This window comes from Rhineura floridana, chromosome 1 (assembly GCF_030035675.1).
Source record: "Rhineura floridana isolate rRhiFlo1 chromosome 1, rRhiFlo1.hap2, whole genome shotgun sequence".
NCBI classification, from domain to species: Eukaryota; Metazoa; Chordata; class Lepidosauria; order Squamata; family Rhineuridae; genus Rhineura; species Rhineura floridana.
The window spans coordinates 168,386,257-168,405,938 of record NC_084480.1 but is presented as its reverse complement, the minus strand read 5'-3'; the positions used below and the strand labels follow the sequence as shown (position 1 = coordinate 168,405,938).

Below are 19,682 nucleotides of genomic sequence, written 5' to 3'. Positions count from 1 at the left end.
GCAGATGAACTACTGACCAACAGTACCTCTGCCTCGTCTGGATTGAGCTTCAGTTTATTGGCCCTCAGCCAGCCCATTATCAACCCCTAGACCAGCCTTTCCCAAGCAGTGTGCCTCCAGATGATGTTGGACTACAACTCCCATCAGCCTCAGCCAGCATTGCCAATGGTCAGGAAAGATGGGAGTTGTGGTCCAACAACATCTGGAGGCACACTGCTTGGGAAAGGCTGCCCTAGACATTGGGTTGTATTCAACATGGGGCTAAGTGGATTGTTCTGTCAGCACAATGATTTCTCCCTGCACAATGGAATACTGCCCACTAATTTAGCATTTTTCCAACCTTTTCTGATGCTGATGAAAATGAGAAACAGAATTAGGTGTCGTCAGCATAGTTCTAAATTCCCAAATAACCTCTCAGCAGCTGCATGTAGGTGTTGACTAGCAAGTGGGATAAGGTGGGGTAGAGCCCCACAGAGGCCTATAGCATAAATGCCATGGGGCCAAGTTGTAGTTACCCAGCAAAATCTCAGACTAATCAACCAACCACTTTGACCTGGCTCTGGACAGCCTATCCAGGATACTGTGATGAAGAGTACTGAAAGCTGCTGAGCAGTACAGGTGAATCACAGGGTTCCCTTCTGTCCTGCCAAGTGTCGTCATCCTCCAGGACTGACCAAGGCAATTTATGCCAAAGCCAAGTTGTACATGCCTGTCTCACTCTGAGAGCAAGCATTGGTGCAATTTGTGGCCAGTTTCCACCACATACAAATGCCAGCTAGTTTTTGAAAAAGATTTATTGGGAACTTGGACAGTATAAAGAAAAACTTGATTCATTTATTTCAATAAAACTGAGCCAAGACCCCTTCAATTTTTCCCAATCCCTTATAGGTCCTTCTTTAGAGCATTTAGGACTCGTAAGGGCTTTCTAATTTTTTCACAAATAGTTGTAGTGTGCATTATATATAAACTGGTGTTACCTGTCCGCCCTTACCCCTAAGCAACAATTACAAGAACTCCCTATGTGTGTAGAAAACTATGAGTTTGGACATGAATTCAGAGGCAACTTCAAAGGTTGAAAATGAATAGCTGAAGAGTCAAATGAAGCTGGGGCTAAGGGAGGCTTCCACTCGCCTCTTTTCTCAGTAATCCAGCACAATTGCATTTGCTAAGAACATACCTCAAGGCCATATTTCTCTGGAACCAGGTAAGTAATGTCTTGATAGTACATTATACACCCTGATCTATAATTAAATCAACACAGACATATCCAGGAGAATGCAACAACTGACTGAGCCTCAGGCAGCCCAGCTTCACTCCATCAGATTGGGGCAGCTTTGGAGAAAGCCATTTTTAAAACACTTTTCGCAAGACAGCAGCATGTATAGTAGTAGTTTAGTCTATTTCTAATATTGCACTTAAGGCTAGAGCATTTCCAGACAAATTCCAGCCTGGTGTCTAGCAGCAGTCACTCCTGAGCACACACGAAGGTTGTTGAGAATGCAGCTGGGTGCCATACCCCTGACTCCGTAGGGTTCACCCTAAAGCAGCTGGGGTTAGTTGGCAAGGCAGTAGTTCAATTCCAGGACAAATTCTAAAAGCCAGGGCTTGCAGAACAGTGAAGATCCAGATGGCTTAAGCAGGTTGCTTCTGATGCCTGGGCTTGGGTGGGGAACTGCAGTTGAGTCTTTTTCTTCCTCATGCTTCTAGGCGCTCGGCTCCATTTTCTTCATAGATCATGTAAGAACATGGTCACATGATGGAGGCTCGTATGTGCTGTTGGGACATCCCCTACAGGGACAGTGCACAAAGCAGAGGTGTTAAGACTGAGGTTAACTTCCGCCCGCCCCCCCCCCCCACATGTTATAGAGTTAAGAGACTGTTAAGGCTAAAACAGCAGAAGTGTTCATATTTTTAGCCAATATATTTTGCAGTGGCTATTTTGATACTCAACCATGAGTAAATCCATGGCTTAATGGTGGAGAGTAGACAATCCACTGTTGACCAGAAAACTGGCTTGCGGTAGGGGGTGCATCCGGTACAAATCTGTTTCACCCATGAGAAACCAGGGGTTAACATTACCTCATCAGCAGGGGGGGTGTTAAGAAATGCAAAGCAAACATTTGCTATTATGGGCAGGACAACAGGATCTCCTCCCCAAACAAGGTCAAGAACTAGTGCTTGGAATGGTGCTAATTTGAAGGGCCATGAGACATTTGTCTGGCAGGTTCGTAGTTGAAGGCACTCACTGCCAGTCAGCCAGCACCACTTTGTTAGGCACATATTGCAAGGGCCTACCTCTTACGAGCAGGAACAGAGGCAGGAGCTCTTTTAGAGTAACAGAAATGGAAGAAACGCAATGGTGAGAATCTGGTATTAGGATTTACATAGTTGCTGTTCCTCCCTAGCTTTTATGACTTCTGGCCAACACAACACCATGTTCATTGTCACAAAGCCACTGCCAGCCTAAAGCAGATGTGATGGGGCAAAGAGGGTGGTGGACTGAACAAAAACACTTGAATGCAGAAGAAAGTCTGAGTGTTTTCCTCATAATTATGACATGCATGATTATTTTCAATAACATAAACTTGGTATTAGCACCTCCATTTCTTGTAATCCAAAGGCATGCACCAGTATGGACAGTTAAGAGAAGGAGGGAAAACAGGCATGACTTCAGAGTATTCCCCACTGCCAACAGAATGTCATAATGACATATCCATTTCAGGCCAGGCATAGGGAAGTGAAGTTGAACATACCTCCAGGTTAGTCCTTGCTTTCCTCAGCACATCATATGTCCTTGTCACTGTAAACAAAGAAATGATCAGTCTTGGCTCTCCCCACCCTCCCCCAATCCATCTCCTTTATTGCCCAGTGCTTGGCAGGTCCATTGTGAGATTTTCTTTTCTGAGGGTATAAGGCAGAAGTGGCTAATGAACAGTTTGGGGGCCTGATTTGGCCCCTCAAGCAAATTCTTCTGTCCCCCAAGACATCACTGATTTTGGTGGCAGCAGCTTCAAAAGGAAAAAAACAAAGTAGACACGGTGGGGTGAGGGGAGCTCATGAGGATGTATGCATTGATCAGCTGCAGGGGCTGTGTGTGTCCTGTGTGTGTCCGCATGCGAGAATGTGCAGGAGAGTGGCCAACCTACTGCTAGCATGTGGTCCCAGGACCCAGACAGTTGGCCAAGGGTATATGTGGCCTTCAGATTAAAAAAAAAGGTTAGCTACCCCCAGGACAAGGTATATAAGGTATGACTTCTAGGTCTCTCAGGAAAACCTAGGAACAGCAGCTTATGAGAAGGGGCTGGGAAGTCTTTAGTATCTTCACCAAGCTTACAATTAGAGTATGGCAGGAGTTTGAGGCAAGATGCTTGGCTGTGAGCACCTCTGTTCAAATTATCATGAGTGGCATCAAGGCAGGCACGCTGGGCCCATGAGCACTATGCCCATCCAAACATCTCACAAAAGGGAGGTCACTTACAGTGGCTGAGGAGGAAGTTCTCCATACTCTCCTTAACATGGCTAGCACTCTGCAGGCGATTCTCTTGCTCAGCCAGCTTGGCTCTGAGACCCTGGATCTCCTCCTTCATTGAGGGCTCCTGAGAAAGAAGTTTGTTATTGTTTGCTGGGACATTTTGTTGGGACCTGTCCCTTTTAACTTCATTAATGATCTGGAGTTGGAGTAAGCAAAAATTGCTGATGACACTGTTTATTTAGGGCAATAAAAACAAAAATAAATTGCAAGGAGCTCCAAAAGAATCTCCCCAGACTGGGTGAATGATCTGATCCAGCGGGGCTCTTCTTGTGTAGGGTTTGTTTTAAAATTAGTGTATTAAAATGTTGATTCTGTTTGAAGTCTGAAGTAGTCTAAGCCACTCTACAACCTCATTCTGTTGCATATGTAAATCAGGCCTAAGAGACTAAATTAGAGATGCACAAGATCACTCTAGATGCCACTTCTATATTTTTACTATCTCAAGAGGGCTGCATCACTATTTTAACTGTGGGAAAGCACATTTTTAACTTTGCATTTCAGCACATTATTGACCTTCTTTTTCTTTTATATCCTATAGTAGTATCTCTCTTTTCTCTCCCTGCAGTACTGAACATATGCTCTCTCTCTCTCTCTCTCTCTGCCCTCTCCTATTTCTACATGATATCTCTCAATAGCCCCTTTTTTCTTTTCATCCCACAGCACTCTTCTTTCCCTGCACTCCATCTGTTACATACCCTCATTTTCTGCTTCCCCTCCCCACATCTCTCTAGAATCTCCCCTTTTTCCTTTTGTTTTTCTTTTTGCTGTTTCCATTCATCCCACCCCTGCCTTCACTGAGTTTGGCAGCAACAGCATGCAACACTTTCACTCTCGCAACAATTCCAACCTCTGTAAGACTCTGAGATGAAGATGGGATGCATGGCATGGCGAGCGGGCTACAAGAGGCTGGACAAACCGTCACCATCTTCGCCCTACCCTCTGAATCTAGGGATAAGAAGAGCAATGCAGACATCTGTGGTTTCCCATCCCTATTTTCACTTGATGAGCTTGGGGGGCGTTTTTACAAAGATAACAGAAAATCCCCCAGAAGGCTGCAAATAGACAGGAAAGGGGCTGCAATGGGCCCAGAAGCTTCACATGGTGCTTGGACTAGACTCACATGTGAAGGGTAGAGGATAAGTCAGTTTGAGTAGTGCCAGCATGAAGAGGCAAGATCAGATTCAGGTCAGGGTGGACACTGCTGGCGAGAGTATGGGAAACTGTGTAGCACAACTGATACCAGCAGGAAGTGAAGCTTGAAGTCAGCACCCATCAGCTGACAGGCATTGACTTCAAGCCTGCTAGGATTGCCATGTGTGCAAGAGCCCCCGGCAGAAAGCAGAGCTTTAAGTCACCACTGTTCAGCTGATCCCCATCAGCAGTAACTTCAAGCCCCACTTCGCTGGGCTTGGATCTTCCTTTGTAGAACAGCTCACCATGCTAATGTAATGTATGTACTGCCTTCAAGTCGATTCCGACTTATGGCGACCCATGAAGAGGGTTTTCATGAGGCTGAGAGGCAGTGACTGGCCCAAGGTCACCCAGTGAGCTTCAAGGCTATGTGGGGATTCGAACCCTGCAAAAGGGCCTGCTGAAGGTGAGGGAACCCAAGATCTGGCCTGCTGGCTAGATCCGGTTCCCCAACCCTGCTCAGGGAGATTTTCCAACACGCCCACAGACAAAGAGAAGCACCACCGCTGTGTAAGGCAGACGGAGCACAGAGAGAAATCTCTGCTGCATAGCACAGACCTTTAGCATTCCTCCATTCACTACAGTAATAAAATGGATTTTAGTTTAGCAGCCCCCTGTACATTCAAAGAACTGCCCCATTTTGCTCCTCCAGGTGGAAGAAGGATGTGCGCATATCAAATGCCTTGTGCTGAGGAGAGGAAGTGTCTCCTTGCTGCCTGCCATACTTGAGCAGAAATGTGAGGCATGGGAACGGCTGCTGCTCTCCAGAACATTGCCAAGAGGGAAGCTGACTTCTCCAAGATCTGGTGCAAAGAACCAGTGTTGGCAAGCAGTTGCCTGATGCTTTCTTGACAGAAGACCTGCAGGGGCAAAGACAGACAAGCTTTATCAGGAAAGTCTCTTGCATAATCTCGCCCATTTTGACACTATTGGCATTTGGTGGTTCCTCAAGCTGTCTCAGTAACTCTTCCCAGTAGTGGCCCTCTGTCCTAAACTGAGCCCCATCAGCAAGCTTTTCTTCTCTCCATGGCCAAACGGGGCTGAACCTTGGGATAATTGTGGCCATTCTGGAGTCTAGCAGTCTCATGCTTGTGGGGCTCCTGAAGAGTATAACACTTGGCATCCCAGCTTACCTTGGATCTCTGTGGTTCTAGGCCAGACTGCAGGAGTGATGTTATCTTGTGGATCAGAGACTTGCCCTCCAGAATCTGTTTCTTAAGAGTGCTGTAGTTCTCGAGGTGGCTTACAACGTGGGACCCCTGTCTGTTGGCATCATCTACCAGCACCAAGTTGTCCTGTCTATGCATCCCTGTAGGGAAAGCATCCAGCTTTGAGCCTAGTCTTGTCAGCAGCTCCTCTATGGAGCCATAATCCATGGTCATGGCATGCACATTCCTTGGCTCATATTCGCACAGGATGCTTATTTCACTTGTGAGCCTTGCTCCAGTGTGTGAACTGCCCTGCATTTGTGGAGGGAATTGAGACTTACTGAAAAATTATTGAATCAGGGAAAACATCCACCCAATAATCTACTGACAAGTGTCAGCAGCTCTAATTAGCTTTATTAGCTTCCAACTTCTTGCTCTTACCCAGGTGTTTCATAAGGGTTGTATCCAGTGCTAATCCTATTCATAGTAGACCCACTGAAATTAATGAGCATGACTAAGGCTCATTTATTTCAGTGGGTATACTCTGAGATACAACCCATGTATGTGTGTGTGTTTGCTTGACAAAGAACTTGAAACTAGTGAATGAATATTTGAATAGACAGTACCATATCCATAAATAGCCTGCCATGTCATCTAGACATAAAAAACTAGGTGGCTGAGCTATGGACAGTATTATAGCTATACATGTCAAGCAAAAACATTGGCCAATTCTCTTTTTGCCAAAAGGCTTTAAAGGAATGACTTGATTAATTTGCAGATCTGCACATTTGAACTGGGTTTACACGATAGTGGATAATTATTTGGAAGTCGGCCTTTGCTCATTTATTTATTTATTAATCTTTGGGGGAGTTGCGATACCACATGAACAGTATTGCTTTTGGGGCTGTGCAACATCTGAGGAAGCATTTTATTATGGGGCTATGTAACTCTAGATTAATGGATTAATTACTACAGATTTGTGCAATATTGGATGAGAAGTCAAGCATACTGTATTCAGAAAATTAGCCAACATGTAAGTCTTGTTATGATCCCCTGTAGCATGGTATTATTGCAGAACGAGAAAGGGATTTCGTTTCTATTAAAAGTCTCAGGCCCATCTTGAGAAAAAATTGAAAGCAATTGTTTTGAATGATATAACAGGCATAAGGCAAATATCCTTCTAAGATAATATTCTGTTAGCACTCAGAATAGAAGCAAATTATTGGTTGTTAATTATAATATATTTACAAATGCAAATAAATCAGTACTAAATAAATTAACAAAATAATAAAGTAAGGTTGTAACCCTATGGCCCCTGCGAGGGCATCACGCGGGATAAGATAGATCATATCTACCCCTGACACCAGAGACAGTTCTGGCATCACAGAGGGAGATCCGATATTCAGAACCTACCTCTCTGCCACTGCCGGCTCCTCCAGTGTCTTGCCCCAGCCAATGTTAGAGCTCTGAAATTAGTAGATCCAAAAGGGAGGCATGCCAGGGGCATTCTGGGAAGCAGCTTAGATCCAGAATCATCCAAGTCCCCTGGCATGTCCTCAAAGAGGAAATGAAGACATGCTTCTGAGCATGACTTAATCTCTCCCTTCCATTGGTTTCCAGTGCAAGGGAAAAGGTAAGGATTATTTTTTTTTTAAAGGAAACAGGCAGAGCAATGCAAGAGTGCTCTTCCATCATCACTTTTGCTCTCCTGGCTCAAGCCCAGAAGAGCATAAGGTTATGCAGTTCAACTGCCTCGGTTCCCCTCCCACACACATAATTTAGGATTGCACTGTAAGTAAATGCTTATTCTTCCACATGAAATTAGTATCATGGAATATGGCAGGGTTAAGCAGAATAGAAGGTGTGATAAAATTTGTAAAGGATAATAAAGGAGAGTTATTTGTTTTTTTAAAAAACAAGAAATGCAAATTAGGAAGACAAAGGAGCAATATTTCAAAGGTATATTTAGGGTGCAACCCTATACACACTTACAATGGGAATAAGTCCCATTGAACTCAGTGGAGCTTACTTCTGAGTAAGTATGTATAAGATTACATTGTTAAAGCTTAAATTCACAGCCACTACAAAAAATGTGAAAAAATGAGTATTGAGATACTCATCTACTTTATAAGTTTTATTTGATGTAGAGGGAAAATATTTGCTATTAAATAGGAAACTGGATGATACAGTTAATGGTTCATGCTTATGTCCCAAAAGACTTTTATACATAAGACTTTTAAAAAATTTGATTAATATAACTGGGGAATTTTACAAGCGGGATTTAATTATAGCAGAAGCTTTTCAATGCTGGGATGGATGAGAAATGGGACAAATTCAAAGGAAATGCAATATATGCTAGGTTTTCATCAAAACTAAATTTGGTTGGCTGACTACTATTTATTTCATGTATGGAGATTTAAGTACTAAGAGGTTTTTAAGCAGCTTGACATTGGTGTTACAGTAATACTGAATGTGTTTATTTGGGACAAATTAATCAGGACATTTGCATTAGCAAAGATTGGTTCTGTCAGTGGGCCCCTTCCCAACGTCCTTTTTATTGTGCATTCATGATAGTATCGAAGAGGTTGTCAGCTATCACATTTTCAATACTCTTTGTGCCTGCAAAAGTTTCAGGGTGAACATATTGCTTTGTTTCCAGTCAGTGCATGCCTCCTATCTTCCTGCTGAAATCCTTTACCATTTTTTCCACAAATATTCAGGCAGGAGGTGGGGCTGGGATTTGTTTTGCTATGGTTTGTTTTGCTATAGTGCCTCTTCAGATGGCAATAATTCAGTAACATTGGGGAAGCATCCCAGAACAACTAATGAAGCAGAATTATGTGTGGATGGTCCAATATAAATCCACCACCACTAATGTACTATTATTATGACGTTGCAGAACACGCCTGCAAAAGAACACCAGTCTGAAAGGCTCTGCAACAGACCATGCACCTCGTGAAGTAATTTGCAATAGGATTAGTATATGCTTTTCAGATTTGGGGCAAAAGGATTTGATTTGAAGAGGCAAAGAACATTGGTAGGATGAGGAAGGGAGAAAATGGATACTGGACTATGTGCAAAAGGAAAGATATGATGTGACTTCTGCAATCTTGCTGGCTTCCCTTGTACATGCTGCTCTTTGTGAAGACAAGTGTTTACACCAGGTGTGCATTTGCCAGATGTTACTGAACCACAACTCCCATCATCCCTGGTCACTGCCCATGCTTGCTGGGGCTGATGGGAGTTGTAGTTCAGCAACATCTGGTGGGCCAAAGGTTCTCCATGCCTGGTGTACACTAAGGCTTTGGATGGTGGTGCCATCATCCTATGCTGATTCTCCAGCTGCTGCCTTAGGACGTAGTCCACGTAGTGTACCTTTTGTATACTAGATGATTCCACAAGGCCCTGAATTTTGGTAGGAGGGCTGACCATCCTTGTAGCAAGCTGAGAAGCAAAGGGAAGCTTTGAGCCGTTTTTCATTGCAGCTAGGTTAGGGGCCACTGAAATAAGCAAGCTTCTGCTGGTAGGAATGAGTTGATCCTCTGCCTGTTCCTGGACATCCACACTCTGCATACTGCCTTCACACAGTATGAAAGCAGGAGTGCCCAAGAAGCCGCCAGAAATGCATATCTGCACATTTTCATGCAATCCATGCAGGGCTATTAAGCTGCCATTCTTCGGGCTTGGATCACATGATGCAGACAAAGATTCAGGAAATTACATCATCAGGTATAACTAGACAAGGCAATGCAGGATTCTGGTTGAGCAATGGCATCTATTTGGCACAGGAAAGCCATTAGCATGTGTGTATTCCACAGTGTTTCCCAACCTGGAAGTGGGCTATGGGTTTTGTAAGTAATAATTATTGCTTTTAATCCTTAACTGGTATGATGGATACCTCTTAGAACTCCTTCACATGTTATAATGCTATGTTGACACTTGTAACCAAACATTGGAAAGGCTTGAGTCTTACATTTTAACGCTTGGGAACTTGCTCTCTGGTGGCAGATCTGGTGACTGTTTGCCACAAGTTGCTCATCCAGAGCGACTCAGTTTTAAATGACTATTACAATGCGCCTCTGAATAACGTTGTAAGGACAACAAATATTCCAGCAAATTCCACAATAATAGGGGGACTGAATAATTTTTTGTTTAGATGCAATAATTATAAAATAGGTAAACTTGCAGTTAAAATGATGGCTGCTGGTCCAAGATTCATGTCACCATACCAAGTAAATTTGAACTTATAGGTCACCACACTAAAATGGTTGAAAAGCACTGCCCTACAAGAAGGGGCCATAATTCAGGGGTAGAGAACATGCGGAAAGTCCAAGATTCAGTTCCTGCATCTGCAGTTTAAGATAGGAAAGACCTCTGTCTGAGACCCTGGAGAAGTGCTGCCAGCCGGAAGAGATAATCGTGGAATGAATGGACAATAGTCTGATCTAGTATAAGAAAGCTTCCTATGACAGCAGTAGCAGCACAGTGCTATTGGGTTGGTGTCTCCTACAATCCCAGGAAAAATAGAGATCTGCCTTACACAGGAAGCTTCTTTCTGATATCACCCTGAAGTACAACTGCAGCTTGAATCAAGAGGGTAGTCTGTACCCACCTGAGGCGGCGTTCTGCCGTGGGCCACACAGCACTTCATAGACACGTAATTCAGCCTGCAAGGTCTGGAAGTGCTGCTGGTTTTCCTGGCACTTCTGCTGAAGTAACGCCACTCTGTGTTGAAGCCTGCAAGAAGAATCCCAAGAAATGAATGGAGGCTTGCCAACTTTGGCTGAGTAGTCAAATGCCTCTACAAGTGACACCAGCAGCAGCAGCTTAAAGAAGGTTTCATCAAAGTTACTTCGACAGAGGTTGGCATTTCACATCTAGCAGCAACCTGCTAAACCTGCCAGCGGGGCCTATGTCTGGCTCTAGTTGCAACATTGCTGAGGCTTACTAGAGCCTTTGAGCTCCGTCCCATGCTAGGACTTGCTTCACATGTAAAAATGAAGACAAGAGTTTTGCTTCAAATGCAGGACCTCTTAACTGCATTCAGAATTTTTTAGCATGCCATGTGATGTCAGAAACAGTCTGTTTTAATTCAAACAATAAAAGGTAAAGGTGTCCCTGCGCTTATAGTGTGAGTCGTTTCCGACTCTTAGGGTGATGTCTTGCGACGTTTACTAGGCAGACCGTATATATGGGGTGGGATTGCCAGTTCCTTCCCTGGCCTTTCTTTACCCCCCAGCATATGCCGGGTACTCATTTTACCGACCACAGATGGATGGAAGGCTGAGTGGACCTCGACCCCTTTTACTGGAGATTCGACTTCCTCCTTCCTTTGGAATCGAACTCCGGCCGTGAGCAGAGCTTCAGCTGCGTTACCGCCGCTTACTCCTTTAATTTGAACCAAATGAACATGTGTTTTCCTGATCTCATGATCCAAGATGTTTATCAGTTGATGATGGCTAGGTTTTGCACTGAAGAAACAGAGCTGTCCTCCTACGCCACACATTAAAAAAGGTGAGGAAAGGGAGCATAATTAAGAAGTGCAATAATGGCATCCTTCTAAATGCAAGTTGTAATCAGATATGATACCATCTTCATAAATACTAACAAGTAACCCTTCCAAAAAAATACTAACTTAGGCTTTGCCCTCTGACCTTTGCTCCTCACTCTCTGGCTTACAAGCTGCATATAAAGCTAGTACAGGCTAGTTCAGTAGTGGGGGCCTTTTTTGGCTCCAGTGGCCAGATCTTTATCTAGCCCCACCCCATGAGCCACATTTGACAGGGGGTCACCTGTCAATCATGCCACATCATTATGACATCACACAATTGACAGATGGGTTGCCCCGCCCATCTGTCAAAATCCCGACATCAAAGGTTGAGAGGAAGAAAGTGGGAAGGCTTGCTAAGCCTGTGCCATGTTCCCCCTTTCAACCTGTGACCTTGGAGGATGAAAGGGGGAGCATGGGTAAGGACTTTGTGGTCCTCCTTTGTGGTATCAGAGGAGCAAAGACAATCACAAAGGGCTTTCAAAGCCTCCTCACATGGCTCCATTCCACCTCCTATGTCAAAAGTGGAAAGGGGCAATGTGGGGTGGCTTCAAAGTGCAGCACTGGGAGGGAAAAGTGGCTTCCATTGATTTGGCTTCCCCCTAACTACTTCCCCCTTCTTGAACAAAGCACGCTCCTAACACCCATCAGCTGATGGGCAGTTGGGAGCATGCCTTGCTCCAGCCAAGGAACAATCAGGAGCCTACTTTAAGCTCCCAATTTTTCCTTTGAAGCACAAAGTCATATTGATATATGACATCAGATGTATGGTGGGTGGGTATGGCTTTTCCAAAATGGCCTGGTGGGCCAAATGGAGAGGTCTGGAGGCCAGGTTTGGTCCACAGACTGGAGGTTCTTCAACCCTGGGCTAGTTGTTACGTGTCAGATCAGGATTGGGAAGACCCAGATTAAATTCCCTTCTCAGCCATGGTCAATTTGGGCCAATTATTATATCTACGACTAACCTACCTCACAGAGTTGTTGTGAGGATGAAAAAGTAGGAGAACCATATCTTGTAAAAATGGTGGGATATAGAATAAATAAATTTTGTGAATAGGAAAAAAGAGAGGCCTGTGGAGTCTTTTGTTACGGTGCCAATTGACCATCTCTACACAGCAATAGCAATGCTTTTAAATAAATAAATAAGCCGCCTCTCCACTCAAAGTGAGGATTAAAACCAAATTTAAAAAGCAGCACTACTGTAATTTTTTAAAAAATAATTTAACTGCAGCAAAAGCAGACTTAATCAGCCAAATGTCTTTTGGAACAGTTCAAAAAACAAAAACGGTGGGTGCCAACTAGATCTCTCATGGGAGGTCATTCTTTATTGTGGGTGCCACTTAACCCACCATCTACACTATGGAGATAATATTAACCTCTCTTACTGGGCTGTTTTAATTATTACAAGATAATATAATGTGAACTGCTTGGAGCACTCTAAAGCACTATATAAATGCTATAGTGATGTGTCAGTTATAATTTGAGTGAGAAAGTAGATGGAAGGGTTTGATTGGTGCCTGATGTCAGTATGTGGCATCTTTGGGCAGCTGCCAGGGCCACACCAGTGATGTCTCTGTCCTGTGATCAGGTCCAGGAGCTGCCATTTTAAGTTCCCTCAATGCCCCAGAATGATGTTCCACTTGGGCACCCTGGGGATTTAAAACGGCTCCTAGACCCAGCTGCCAGGCAAGCTAGAAAGGGCCCTCCATGGAGGAGGAGGAACACCAATTATGACTTATGGTGACCCTATGAATCAGTGACCTCCAATAGCATCTCTTTCTTCATTCAAATATCCTTGATTGGTTGGTTGGTTGGTTGGTTGGTTGGTTGGTTGGTTGACTGCACTTGTATACCGCCCCATAGCCGAAGCTCTCTGGGTGGTTTACAGCAATCAAAAACATTAAAACAAATATACAATTTAAAACACATATTTTAAAAACAATTTAAAACACAATTTTAACATTTAAAACAATATAAAAACAAAAACACATGCTAAAATGCCTGGGAGAAGAGGAAAGTCTTGACTTGGCGCCGAAAAGATAACAGTGTTGGCGCCAGGTGCACCTCATCAGAAAAATCATTCCACAATTTGGGGGCCACCACTGAGAAGGCCCTCTCCCTTGTTGCCACCCTCCGAGCTTCCCTTGGAGTAGGCACCCAGAGGAGGGCCTTTGATCTTGAATGTAGTGTACAGGTGGGTTCGTATTGGGAGAGGCGTTCCATCAGGTATTGTGGTCCCAAGCTGTGTAAGGCTTTATAGGTCAAAACCAGCACCTTGAATCGAGCTCGGAAACATACAGGCAGCCAATGCAAGCAGGACAGAATCGGTTTTATATGTTCGGACCGTCTGGTCCCTGTTACCAATCTGGCCGCTGCATTTTCCACAAGCTGCAGTTTCCGAACCGTCTTCAAAGGTAGCCCCACGTAGAATACATTGCAGTAATCTAATTTGGAGGTTACCAGAGCATGGACAACTGAAGCCAGGTTATCCTTGTCCAGATAGGGACGTAGTTGGGCCACCAACTGAAGTTGATAGAAGGCACTCCGTGCCACCGAGGCTACCTGAGCCTCAAGTGACAGAGATGATTCTAGGAGAACCCTCAAGCTACGAACCTGCTCCTTCAGGGGGAGTGCAACCCCATCCAGGACAGGTTGGACATCCACCATCCGGTCAGAAGAACCACCCACTAGCAACATCTCAGTCTTGTCTGGATTGAGCCTCAGTTTATTAGCCCTCATCCAGTCCATTGTCGCAGCCAGGCACCGGTTCAGCACATTGACAGTCTCACCTGAAGAAGATGAAAAGGAGAAATAGAGCTGCATGTCATCAGCATACTGATGACAACGCACTCCAAAGCTCCGGATGACCGCACCCAACGGTTTCATGTAGATGTTAAACAGCATGGGGGACAGAACTGACCTCTGCGGAACCCCATATTGGAGAGTCCAGGGTGCTGAGCAATGTTCTCCAAGCACCACCTTCTGGAGGCGACCTGCCAAGTAGGAGAGGAACCATCCCAATGCAGTACCTCCCACTCCCAACTCAGCCAGTCTCCCCAGAAGGATACCATGGTCGATGGTATTGAAAGCCGCTGAGAGATCAAGGAGAATCAACAGAGACACACTCTCTCCCAACAAAGGTCATCATTCAGGGTGATCAAGGCTGTTTCTGTGCCAAAACCAGGCCTGAAACCCGACTGAAATGGATCCAGATAATCGGTCTCATCCAAGAGTGTCTGGATCTGGCCTGCAACCACTCGTGCCAGGACCTTGCCCAGGAATGGAACATTTGCTACCGGCCTATAGTTATTAAGATTTTCTGGGTCCAGGGAGGGCCTCTTCAGGAGTGGTCTCACTACTGCCTCTTTCAGGCAGTCATCTTTCAGGTGGTTATGTCAGAGATGTGCATATTACATCAGAAGGTTTTGGAAAAACAGCCCTTTTGCAATCTGTATCCTCCTGTCCCAGTTTTTTCCTTTCAGCATATAAAAGTTTGGATGAGTTTTTAGAATTTAAAAAGTCTCAGTTCACACAGTTGAAAGCTTTGAGTAAATCTAATGGTACTATGGCCAGAGATGTTTTAATTTGCTATATTTCAAAATATTCATCAATCTACCCTCAGGATCAGCTATGTAGCTCTTCAGTATGAAACCAAACTGATTTTGGTGTATGATCTTGCCTATAATTTGTTTGAGTTTATGTGTCACTATGACTGTGAATAGTTTGTAACAGGTGTTGACAACCCATGGTCTCCTTCTAAGCCAGGGGTTCCCGAACTGTGGTCCATGGACCACTGGTGGTCTGTGAACTTCATTCAGGTAGTCCACAGCATGTCTGCATTAAATATTTATGTTGATTTTTAATTGTATTTTAATGACTTTTTATTTCTTATGTTGTGTTTTATTGTATTACAGTTTGAATTCTATGGGATCCAAATTGTAATACAATAGAATACAGTACAAGAAACAAAAGCACCTAGCACAAGGCATTACAATTGCTACAACAGGTAGAAAAATTAGAAAGTGGTCCACGAAGACCCTGAGCAATTTTCAAGTGGTCTGTGTGTGTGTGGAAGTTTGGGAACAACGGTGAAATGAGGCATTTTGGCTGCTCCTGCCTATCAGTGGTATTAGCCAATGAGTGAAGTCAGAGCTGTGATTGATAAGCAAGTTGTTTGGACACCAGGCAAAAGGAATTTCTGGGGTCCTAAAGAGCTTTTAGTCACAATTTTTCCTGTTTCTGTCTTTTTCTCTAGTCCTTGGAATCCCTGTAGTTTGCCCTTCCTATTTCCCTAGCAACCAGGATGCATCTTTCCTGCACTGGGCTTGCCTGAGATCAGGTTGTGCCTAGAAATTATTTTCTGCAATAAGCATGAGCCATGCCCATTGGCCACCTCTGAGGAAGCCCTTCCCTCAACCCCCAAAGCCTAGAGATTCCACCTCAAGACCTAGGGCGGCTCCCATTTCCACAAGCCTTTGAGGGCAAGGAGATGCTCAGCCTCCTTGTCCTTGTCGTCAGCAGCTTCCCGCTAGCAATTCTGTTTGGCTTACCTGGAATGGTTCTTCTGCAGAGCCAGGAACTCCTCCTGGAGCTGAACAAAGTCTTGCTGCTTGCCTCGGATCTCTTCCTGCAGCCGTTGCTGCTCAGCTCGCTGCTGGCGTAGCTCAACCTCACCATCATGGAGCTTTGAGTGCGATGCCAGCAGAGCCTTTTGCAGCTGCTCCAGCTCTGGGGGTTGAGAGAGAGTCTGTCAGAGGCACTCTTCCATGTACTTATGTCATGGGACTCAACGACTTTATTGCTTTGAAGTTTCAGCTGGGGAATCCATACAGTGTGAAGTCTAGACACAGACAGAGCACTCTGGGGTTGGCTGCCACCTGTGACGGCTCCCTACCTGAAGAGGTGATGGCCACTCTTCTCTTACCATTGCTCTTTGCCACCGATGCCAGTCGTCTTTCCAATTGCTCCCGCAGGTGGTCATTAGCACAGATGGATTCCTCTAGGTGTTGGCGGAGAATTTGGATCTCAGAAAGGTGTTCCTCCAACAAATCAGCACCTGTGTTCATCCAGCAAGAGAGGGTACAGATGAAAGGGAGAGGAGAGTCAGAGCTAAGGTTTGATGGGCCTGACCTAATTTTGATGCTAATTTTGGCATGAGAAGTTGGAATCATCCATCCTACTCTCCAAGAACAAAATTAAGAGATGCTGACAAATCTCACCAGGCTCAGGCTCAGGCTCACAAACTCCAATTGTTCCAGTGCATGATGTCACTAATGATCCAAAGGATGCTCAGTAGTTTGTTACACTGGGAGCATGTAATCAAAGATGGCTGGTAAGAATGGCACAGCTTAGCAAATTCTCACAACTCAAGGAAGGAACAGGATAGAACCACAAAGCTTACCTGATTGCTTCTGGCTAGAAAGTGTTGCTGAAGAACATGAGGGCAGGATTCCAGAGAGAAATCTCTCTTGTGGCTGTCTGAAGTTCAGAGGCATATCTGAGGGGGGGCTGCTCTCCCCCGTGCCCTTTTCAGGCTTCCTGCTCCAGTCAGCAGAGTTTTGCAAAGGAAGCAACTGATGGACATGATGGCAGGCCTGGAGGCAGTGCTTAGAGATGGCAGGGCTGCCTGCAGAAAAAAGGCCAGCCAGCGACCCTGGCTTCACTGGTGTCAATGCTGGAAGCCTTACACCTAGGCAGAGGGGACAGCGATAAGTCAGAAAGAGGAGGATGTGATGTTCCTATATATTAGTGTATATATGGTAAGTGCTGGTTGTTTAGAGTATACATGGTAAGTAGTGAAAGAGGAGGGGGAGTGAATGGGCAATAGAATGCTTGATGATTGGCTGAATGTTTAAAGTGGCTGACAGTATAAATGAAAGGATGACAGGTAAATCTGGGTGAATGTGAGGTGGTAAATTGTGGAATAGGGGGGAGAAGAGAAAGAGTGGATTGCTTGGTGGGGTTTGAGAGAGTTGTTTGCCAGGAGAGCGTGAAGAAGGAGGGAGGTGGAGTTCGGATTAGTATTGAGTAAAACCATATGCTTATGTGCCTTAAGAAGAAATCTTGTTAATCTTGTTAGCTTTGTTATCTGTAATAAATACTTAATTTGGTTTACCAAAGGCCTGATCCTTGGCTGGGGTTTCACAGACCAGAAGGGAGGGTAAGGTAATGACCAAGGCTGATGGGGAACTGTAACAAATGGTGGCAGCGGTGAAGAGAATAACAATACCAGTATTCAGAGTCTCTGGGAATACTAGTATTGGGACGTGACTGGTGGTTGCCTAGCAGGGGGATCTGTTGAGATCTGTGCTAGAGCGGGGAGAGAAACCATAAGAGAGAGCGGTCCAGACTGGTGGAGTCCCTGGTGGTGCCTAGAGACAGGCAGTAACCACGAGCAGGTAGGAACCTGACAGGGAGAGCCAGGGAAGGACGCCTCACAGAGGACAGGATACCACAGCCAGTACTATAGAAGCACTCTGTCCAGTTGAGAGGCTTCCCTGACCTTTGAAAGAGGGAACATGGCACAGCAAACATCACACAGAAGCACCCCGAGGAAGGACTGGGGACTGCAGTGGGTCTCTTCTCCATTAGGCCATCTCCACACACATGCCGTCAATAGCACATGCACAAGTACCAAACATCCAGAAACCAGAATGCAACCCTATATTGGGTGCAATTTTAAAGAGAGAGAGATTATTCTTGTGCTCTTTATTGAAGGGGATTTGTCAGGATTCAGAAAAAATCCTACTGCCTCATAGACTTTGCACTGGGATATGAATCCAGGCTGTGTTTTCCAGGCCACCACAGTGTTGAAGGGTAAAGAAAAGTAGATGCAAAGCAGAACAACATTTTTTATTCTTATTTCTATAGCAAGTTATTGTCAGCCCTTCCTTTCAGCTTATTTGCCAACAATAAGAAAGACTGTCAGAAAGAAAGGGGCAACTGAAGCCAAACTAGATGTAACAGGGGAGATCAGTAATCAGAATTTCATTATGACGGATTTTTTTCTTAAATAAACACCATAGGGTTGCACTGTGGCAAAGGGAATGAGTCTAACCACTTTCTGCTGAATGTTCTCCTGATTAAAATTTGGAAAGATTTGGGTCCCTTGAGATTATTAATTACACACACACACAAAAAAATCTTGATTAGAGATCTATTGTGTTATGTGACATCTAGCTTGACCTTTCCTCAGCCAACCTTTATTTCTAGGCTATAGTAAAGTGAAAGCGTCCCAGACATCCCAGCAAGAGTCAAGGCAGCACAACCAGAAGGCCCCGTTTCACAACATTTCTCATGGCAGAGCCTTTTCCCCCAGACAAGGAGCTCTTTGCACCAGCCCACCAGCAATTATGCACAGGAACAACTGCCAGCCTCCCCCCCCCCGCAGCCCTCAGGTCTAGAAGACTACCAGAGCTGTAACCATGAAAAAAAGCTTACCTACCATTAGCAAATAAATATTTTGTTTTGTTTAGAATATTTATTTCTCAACTCAGGACTTCAAAACAGCTTATAACAAGATACACTGAATATAACTTCAAAAAAAAAAGGCAGCAGTGGGGACTGAAAAAGGTACTGTGCTTCTTTCAAGGTTCCACAATGGCCATGGAGGAAAACAGCTCTCCCGACCACCCCCACCCCCACCCCACACACCAGAGGTAAGCTGTCTAGTGACCAGGGCAGGATAACCATGAATGTTTTTGTCCCTGTCAGTGGGGCACCTCCTCTTCGGCTGCTGGATAGTCTGTGACTCCTGGCTCTTCCTGGCAGCCCTAGTGGCTGAAGCAATTGGAGGTGCTAGATCAACCCAGGGTTCTCAACTGTGTGTGCAGGCCATGAATACCAAAGGGTTCCCACCGAAGTTCACAGGAAGAATCACATAGCTTCAGGGTGCAGCTCTATGTGCCCCCCTCCACTTCCTTGATCTACCCATGTTCTCTCTCAGCATAGTAGCCCCTGAAGAGAACAGGGCCAATACGGACGTTCAGATATAAACCAGCTCTGCTCCATTTCTCAGGCAAGAGCCACCCCCAGCAACAAATGTCAGCATCTCTGCCAGATGGCAAACACTCAAGCAAGGCTGCTGGAAAGAAGCCAGGGTGAGGAGGACCTTTGCTCATGCAAAGCAGCCTGCCTTCCTCCAACCTTGGCAGAAGCTTTTTGAGAGGGGTTTCCATGTGATTTGTCTTCACACTGAAAAAAGCCTGCCCCTTTCGATCCTCCTTGTTCTGCTGGGTGAAATTCTGAAATCCCTAAACTCTGC

General features: G+C 45.0%; 1 protein-coding gene across 8 annotated transcripts in view; it reads right to left on the bottom strand.

The window, feature by feature from the left end:
• Positions 1-776: 776 nt before the first annotated feature.
• The window catches only part of LOC133364404 (myomegalin-like), a 164,637-nt gene continuing 145,731 nt past the window's right edge, over positions 777-19,682 (bottom strand). For 5 of the 8 annotated variants that reach the window (XM_061584874.1, XM_061584884.1, XM_061584912.1 and 2 more), the window contains 9 exons: positions 16,821-17,108; positions 16,344-16,475; positions 15,970-16,147; positions 10,484-10,608; positions 5,857-6,032; positions 5,449-5,583; positions 3,479-3,596; positions 2,754-2,800; positions 777-1,788 (listed from right to left, as the gene is read on the bottom strand). In XM_061584874.1, coding sequence (XP_061440858.1) covers positions 1,750-1,788; positions 2,754-2,800; positions 3,479-3,596; positions 5,449-5,583; positions 5,857-6,032; positions 10,484-10,608; positions 15,970-16,147; positions 16,344-16,475; positions 16,821-17,108 — 1,238 coding nt within the window. In that variant the 3' untranslated portion in view covers positions 777-1,749. Of the gene's footprint in view, positions 1,789-2,753; positions 2,801-3,478; positions 3,597-5,405; positions 5,584-5,856; positions 6,033-6,075; positions 6,184-10,483; positions 10,609-15,969; positions 16,148-16,343; positions 16,476-16,820; positions 17,109-19,682 lie in introns of those variants that run through there. The other 3 variants (XM_061584892.1, XR_009757937.1, XM_061584902.1) reach the window with 3 other exon arrangements.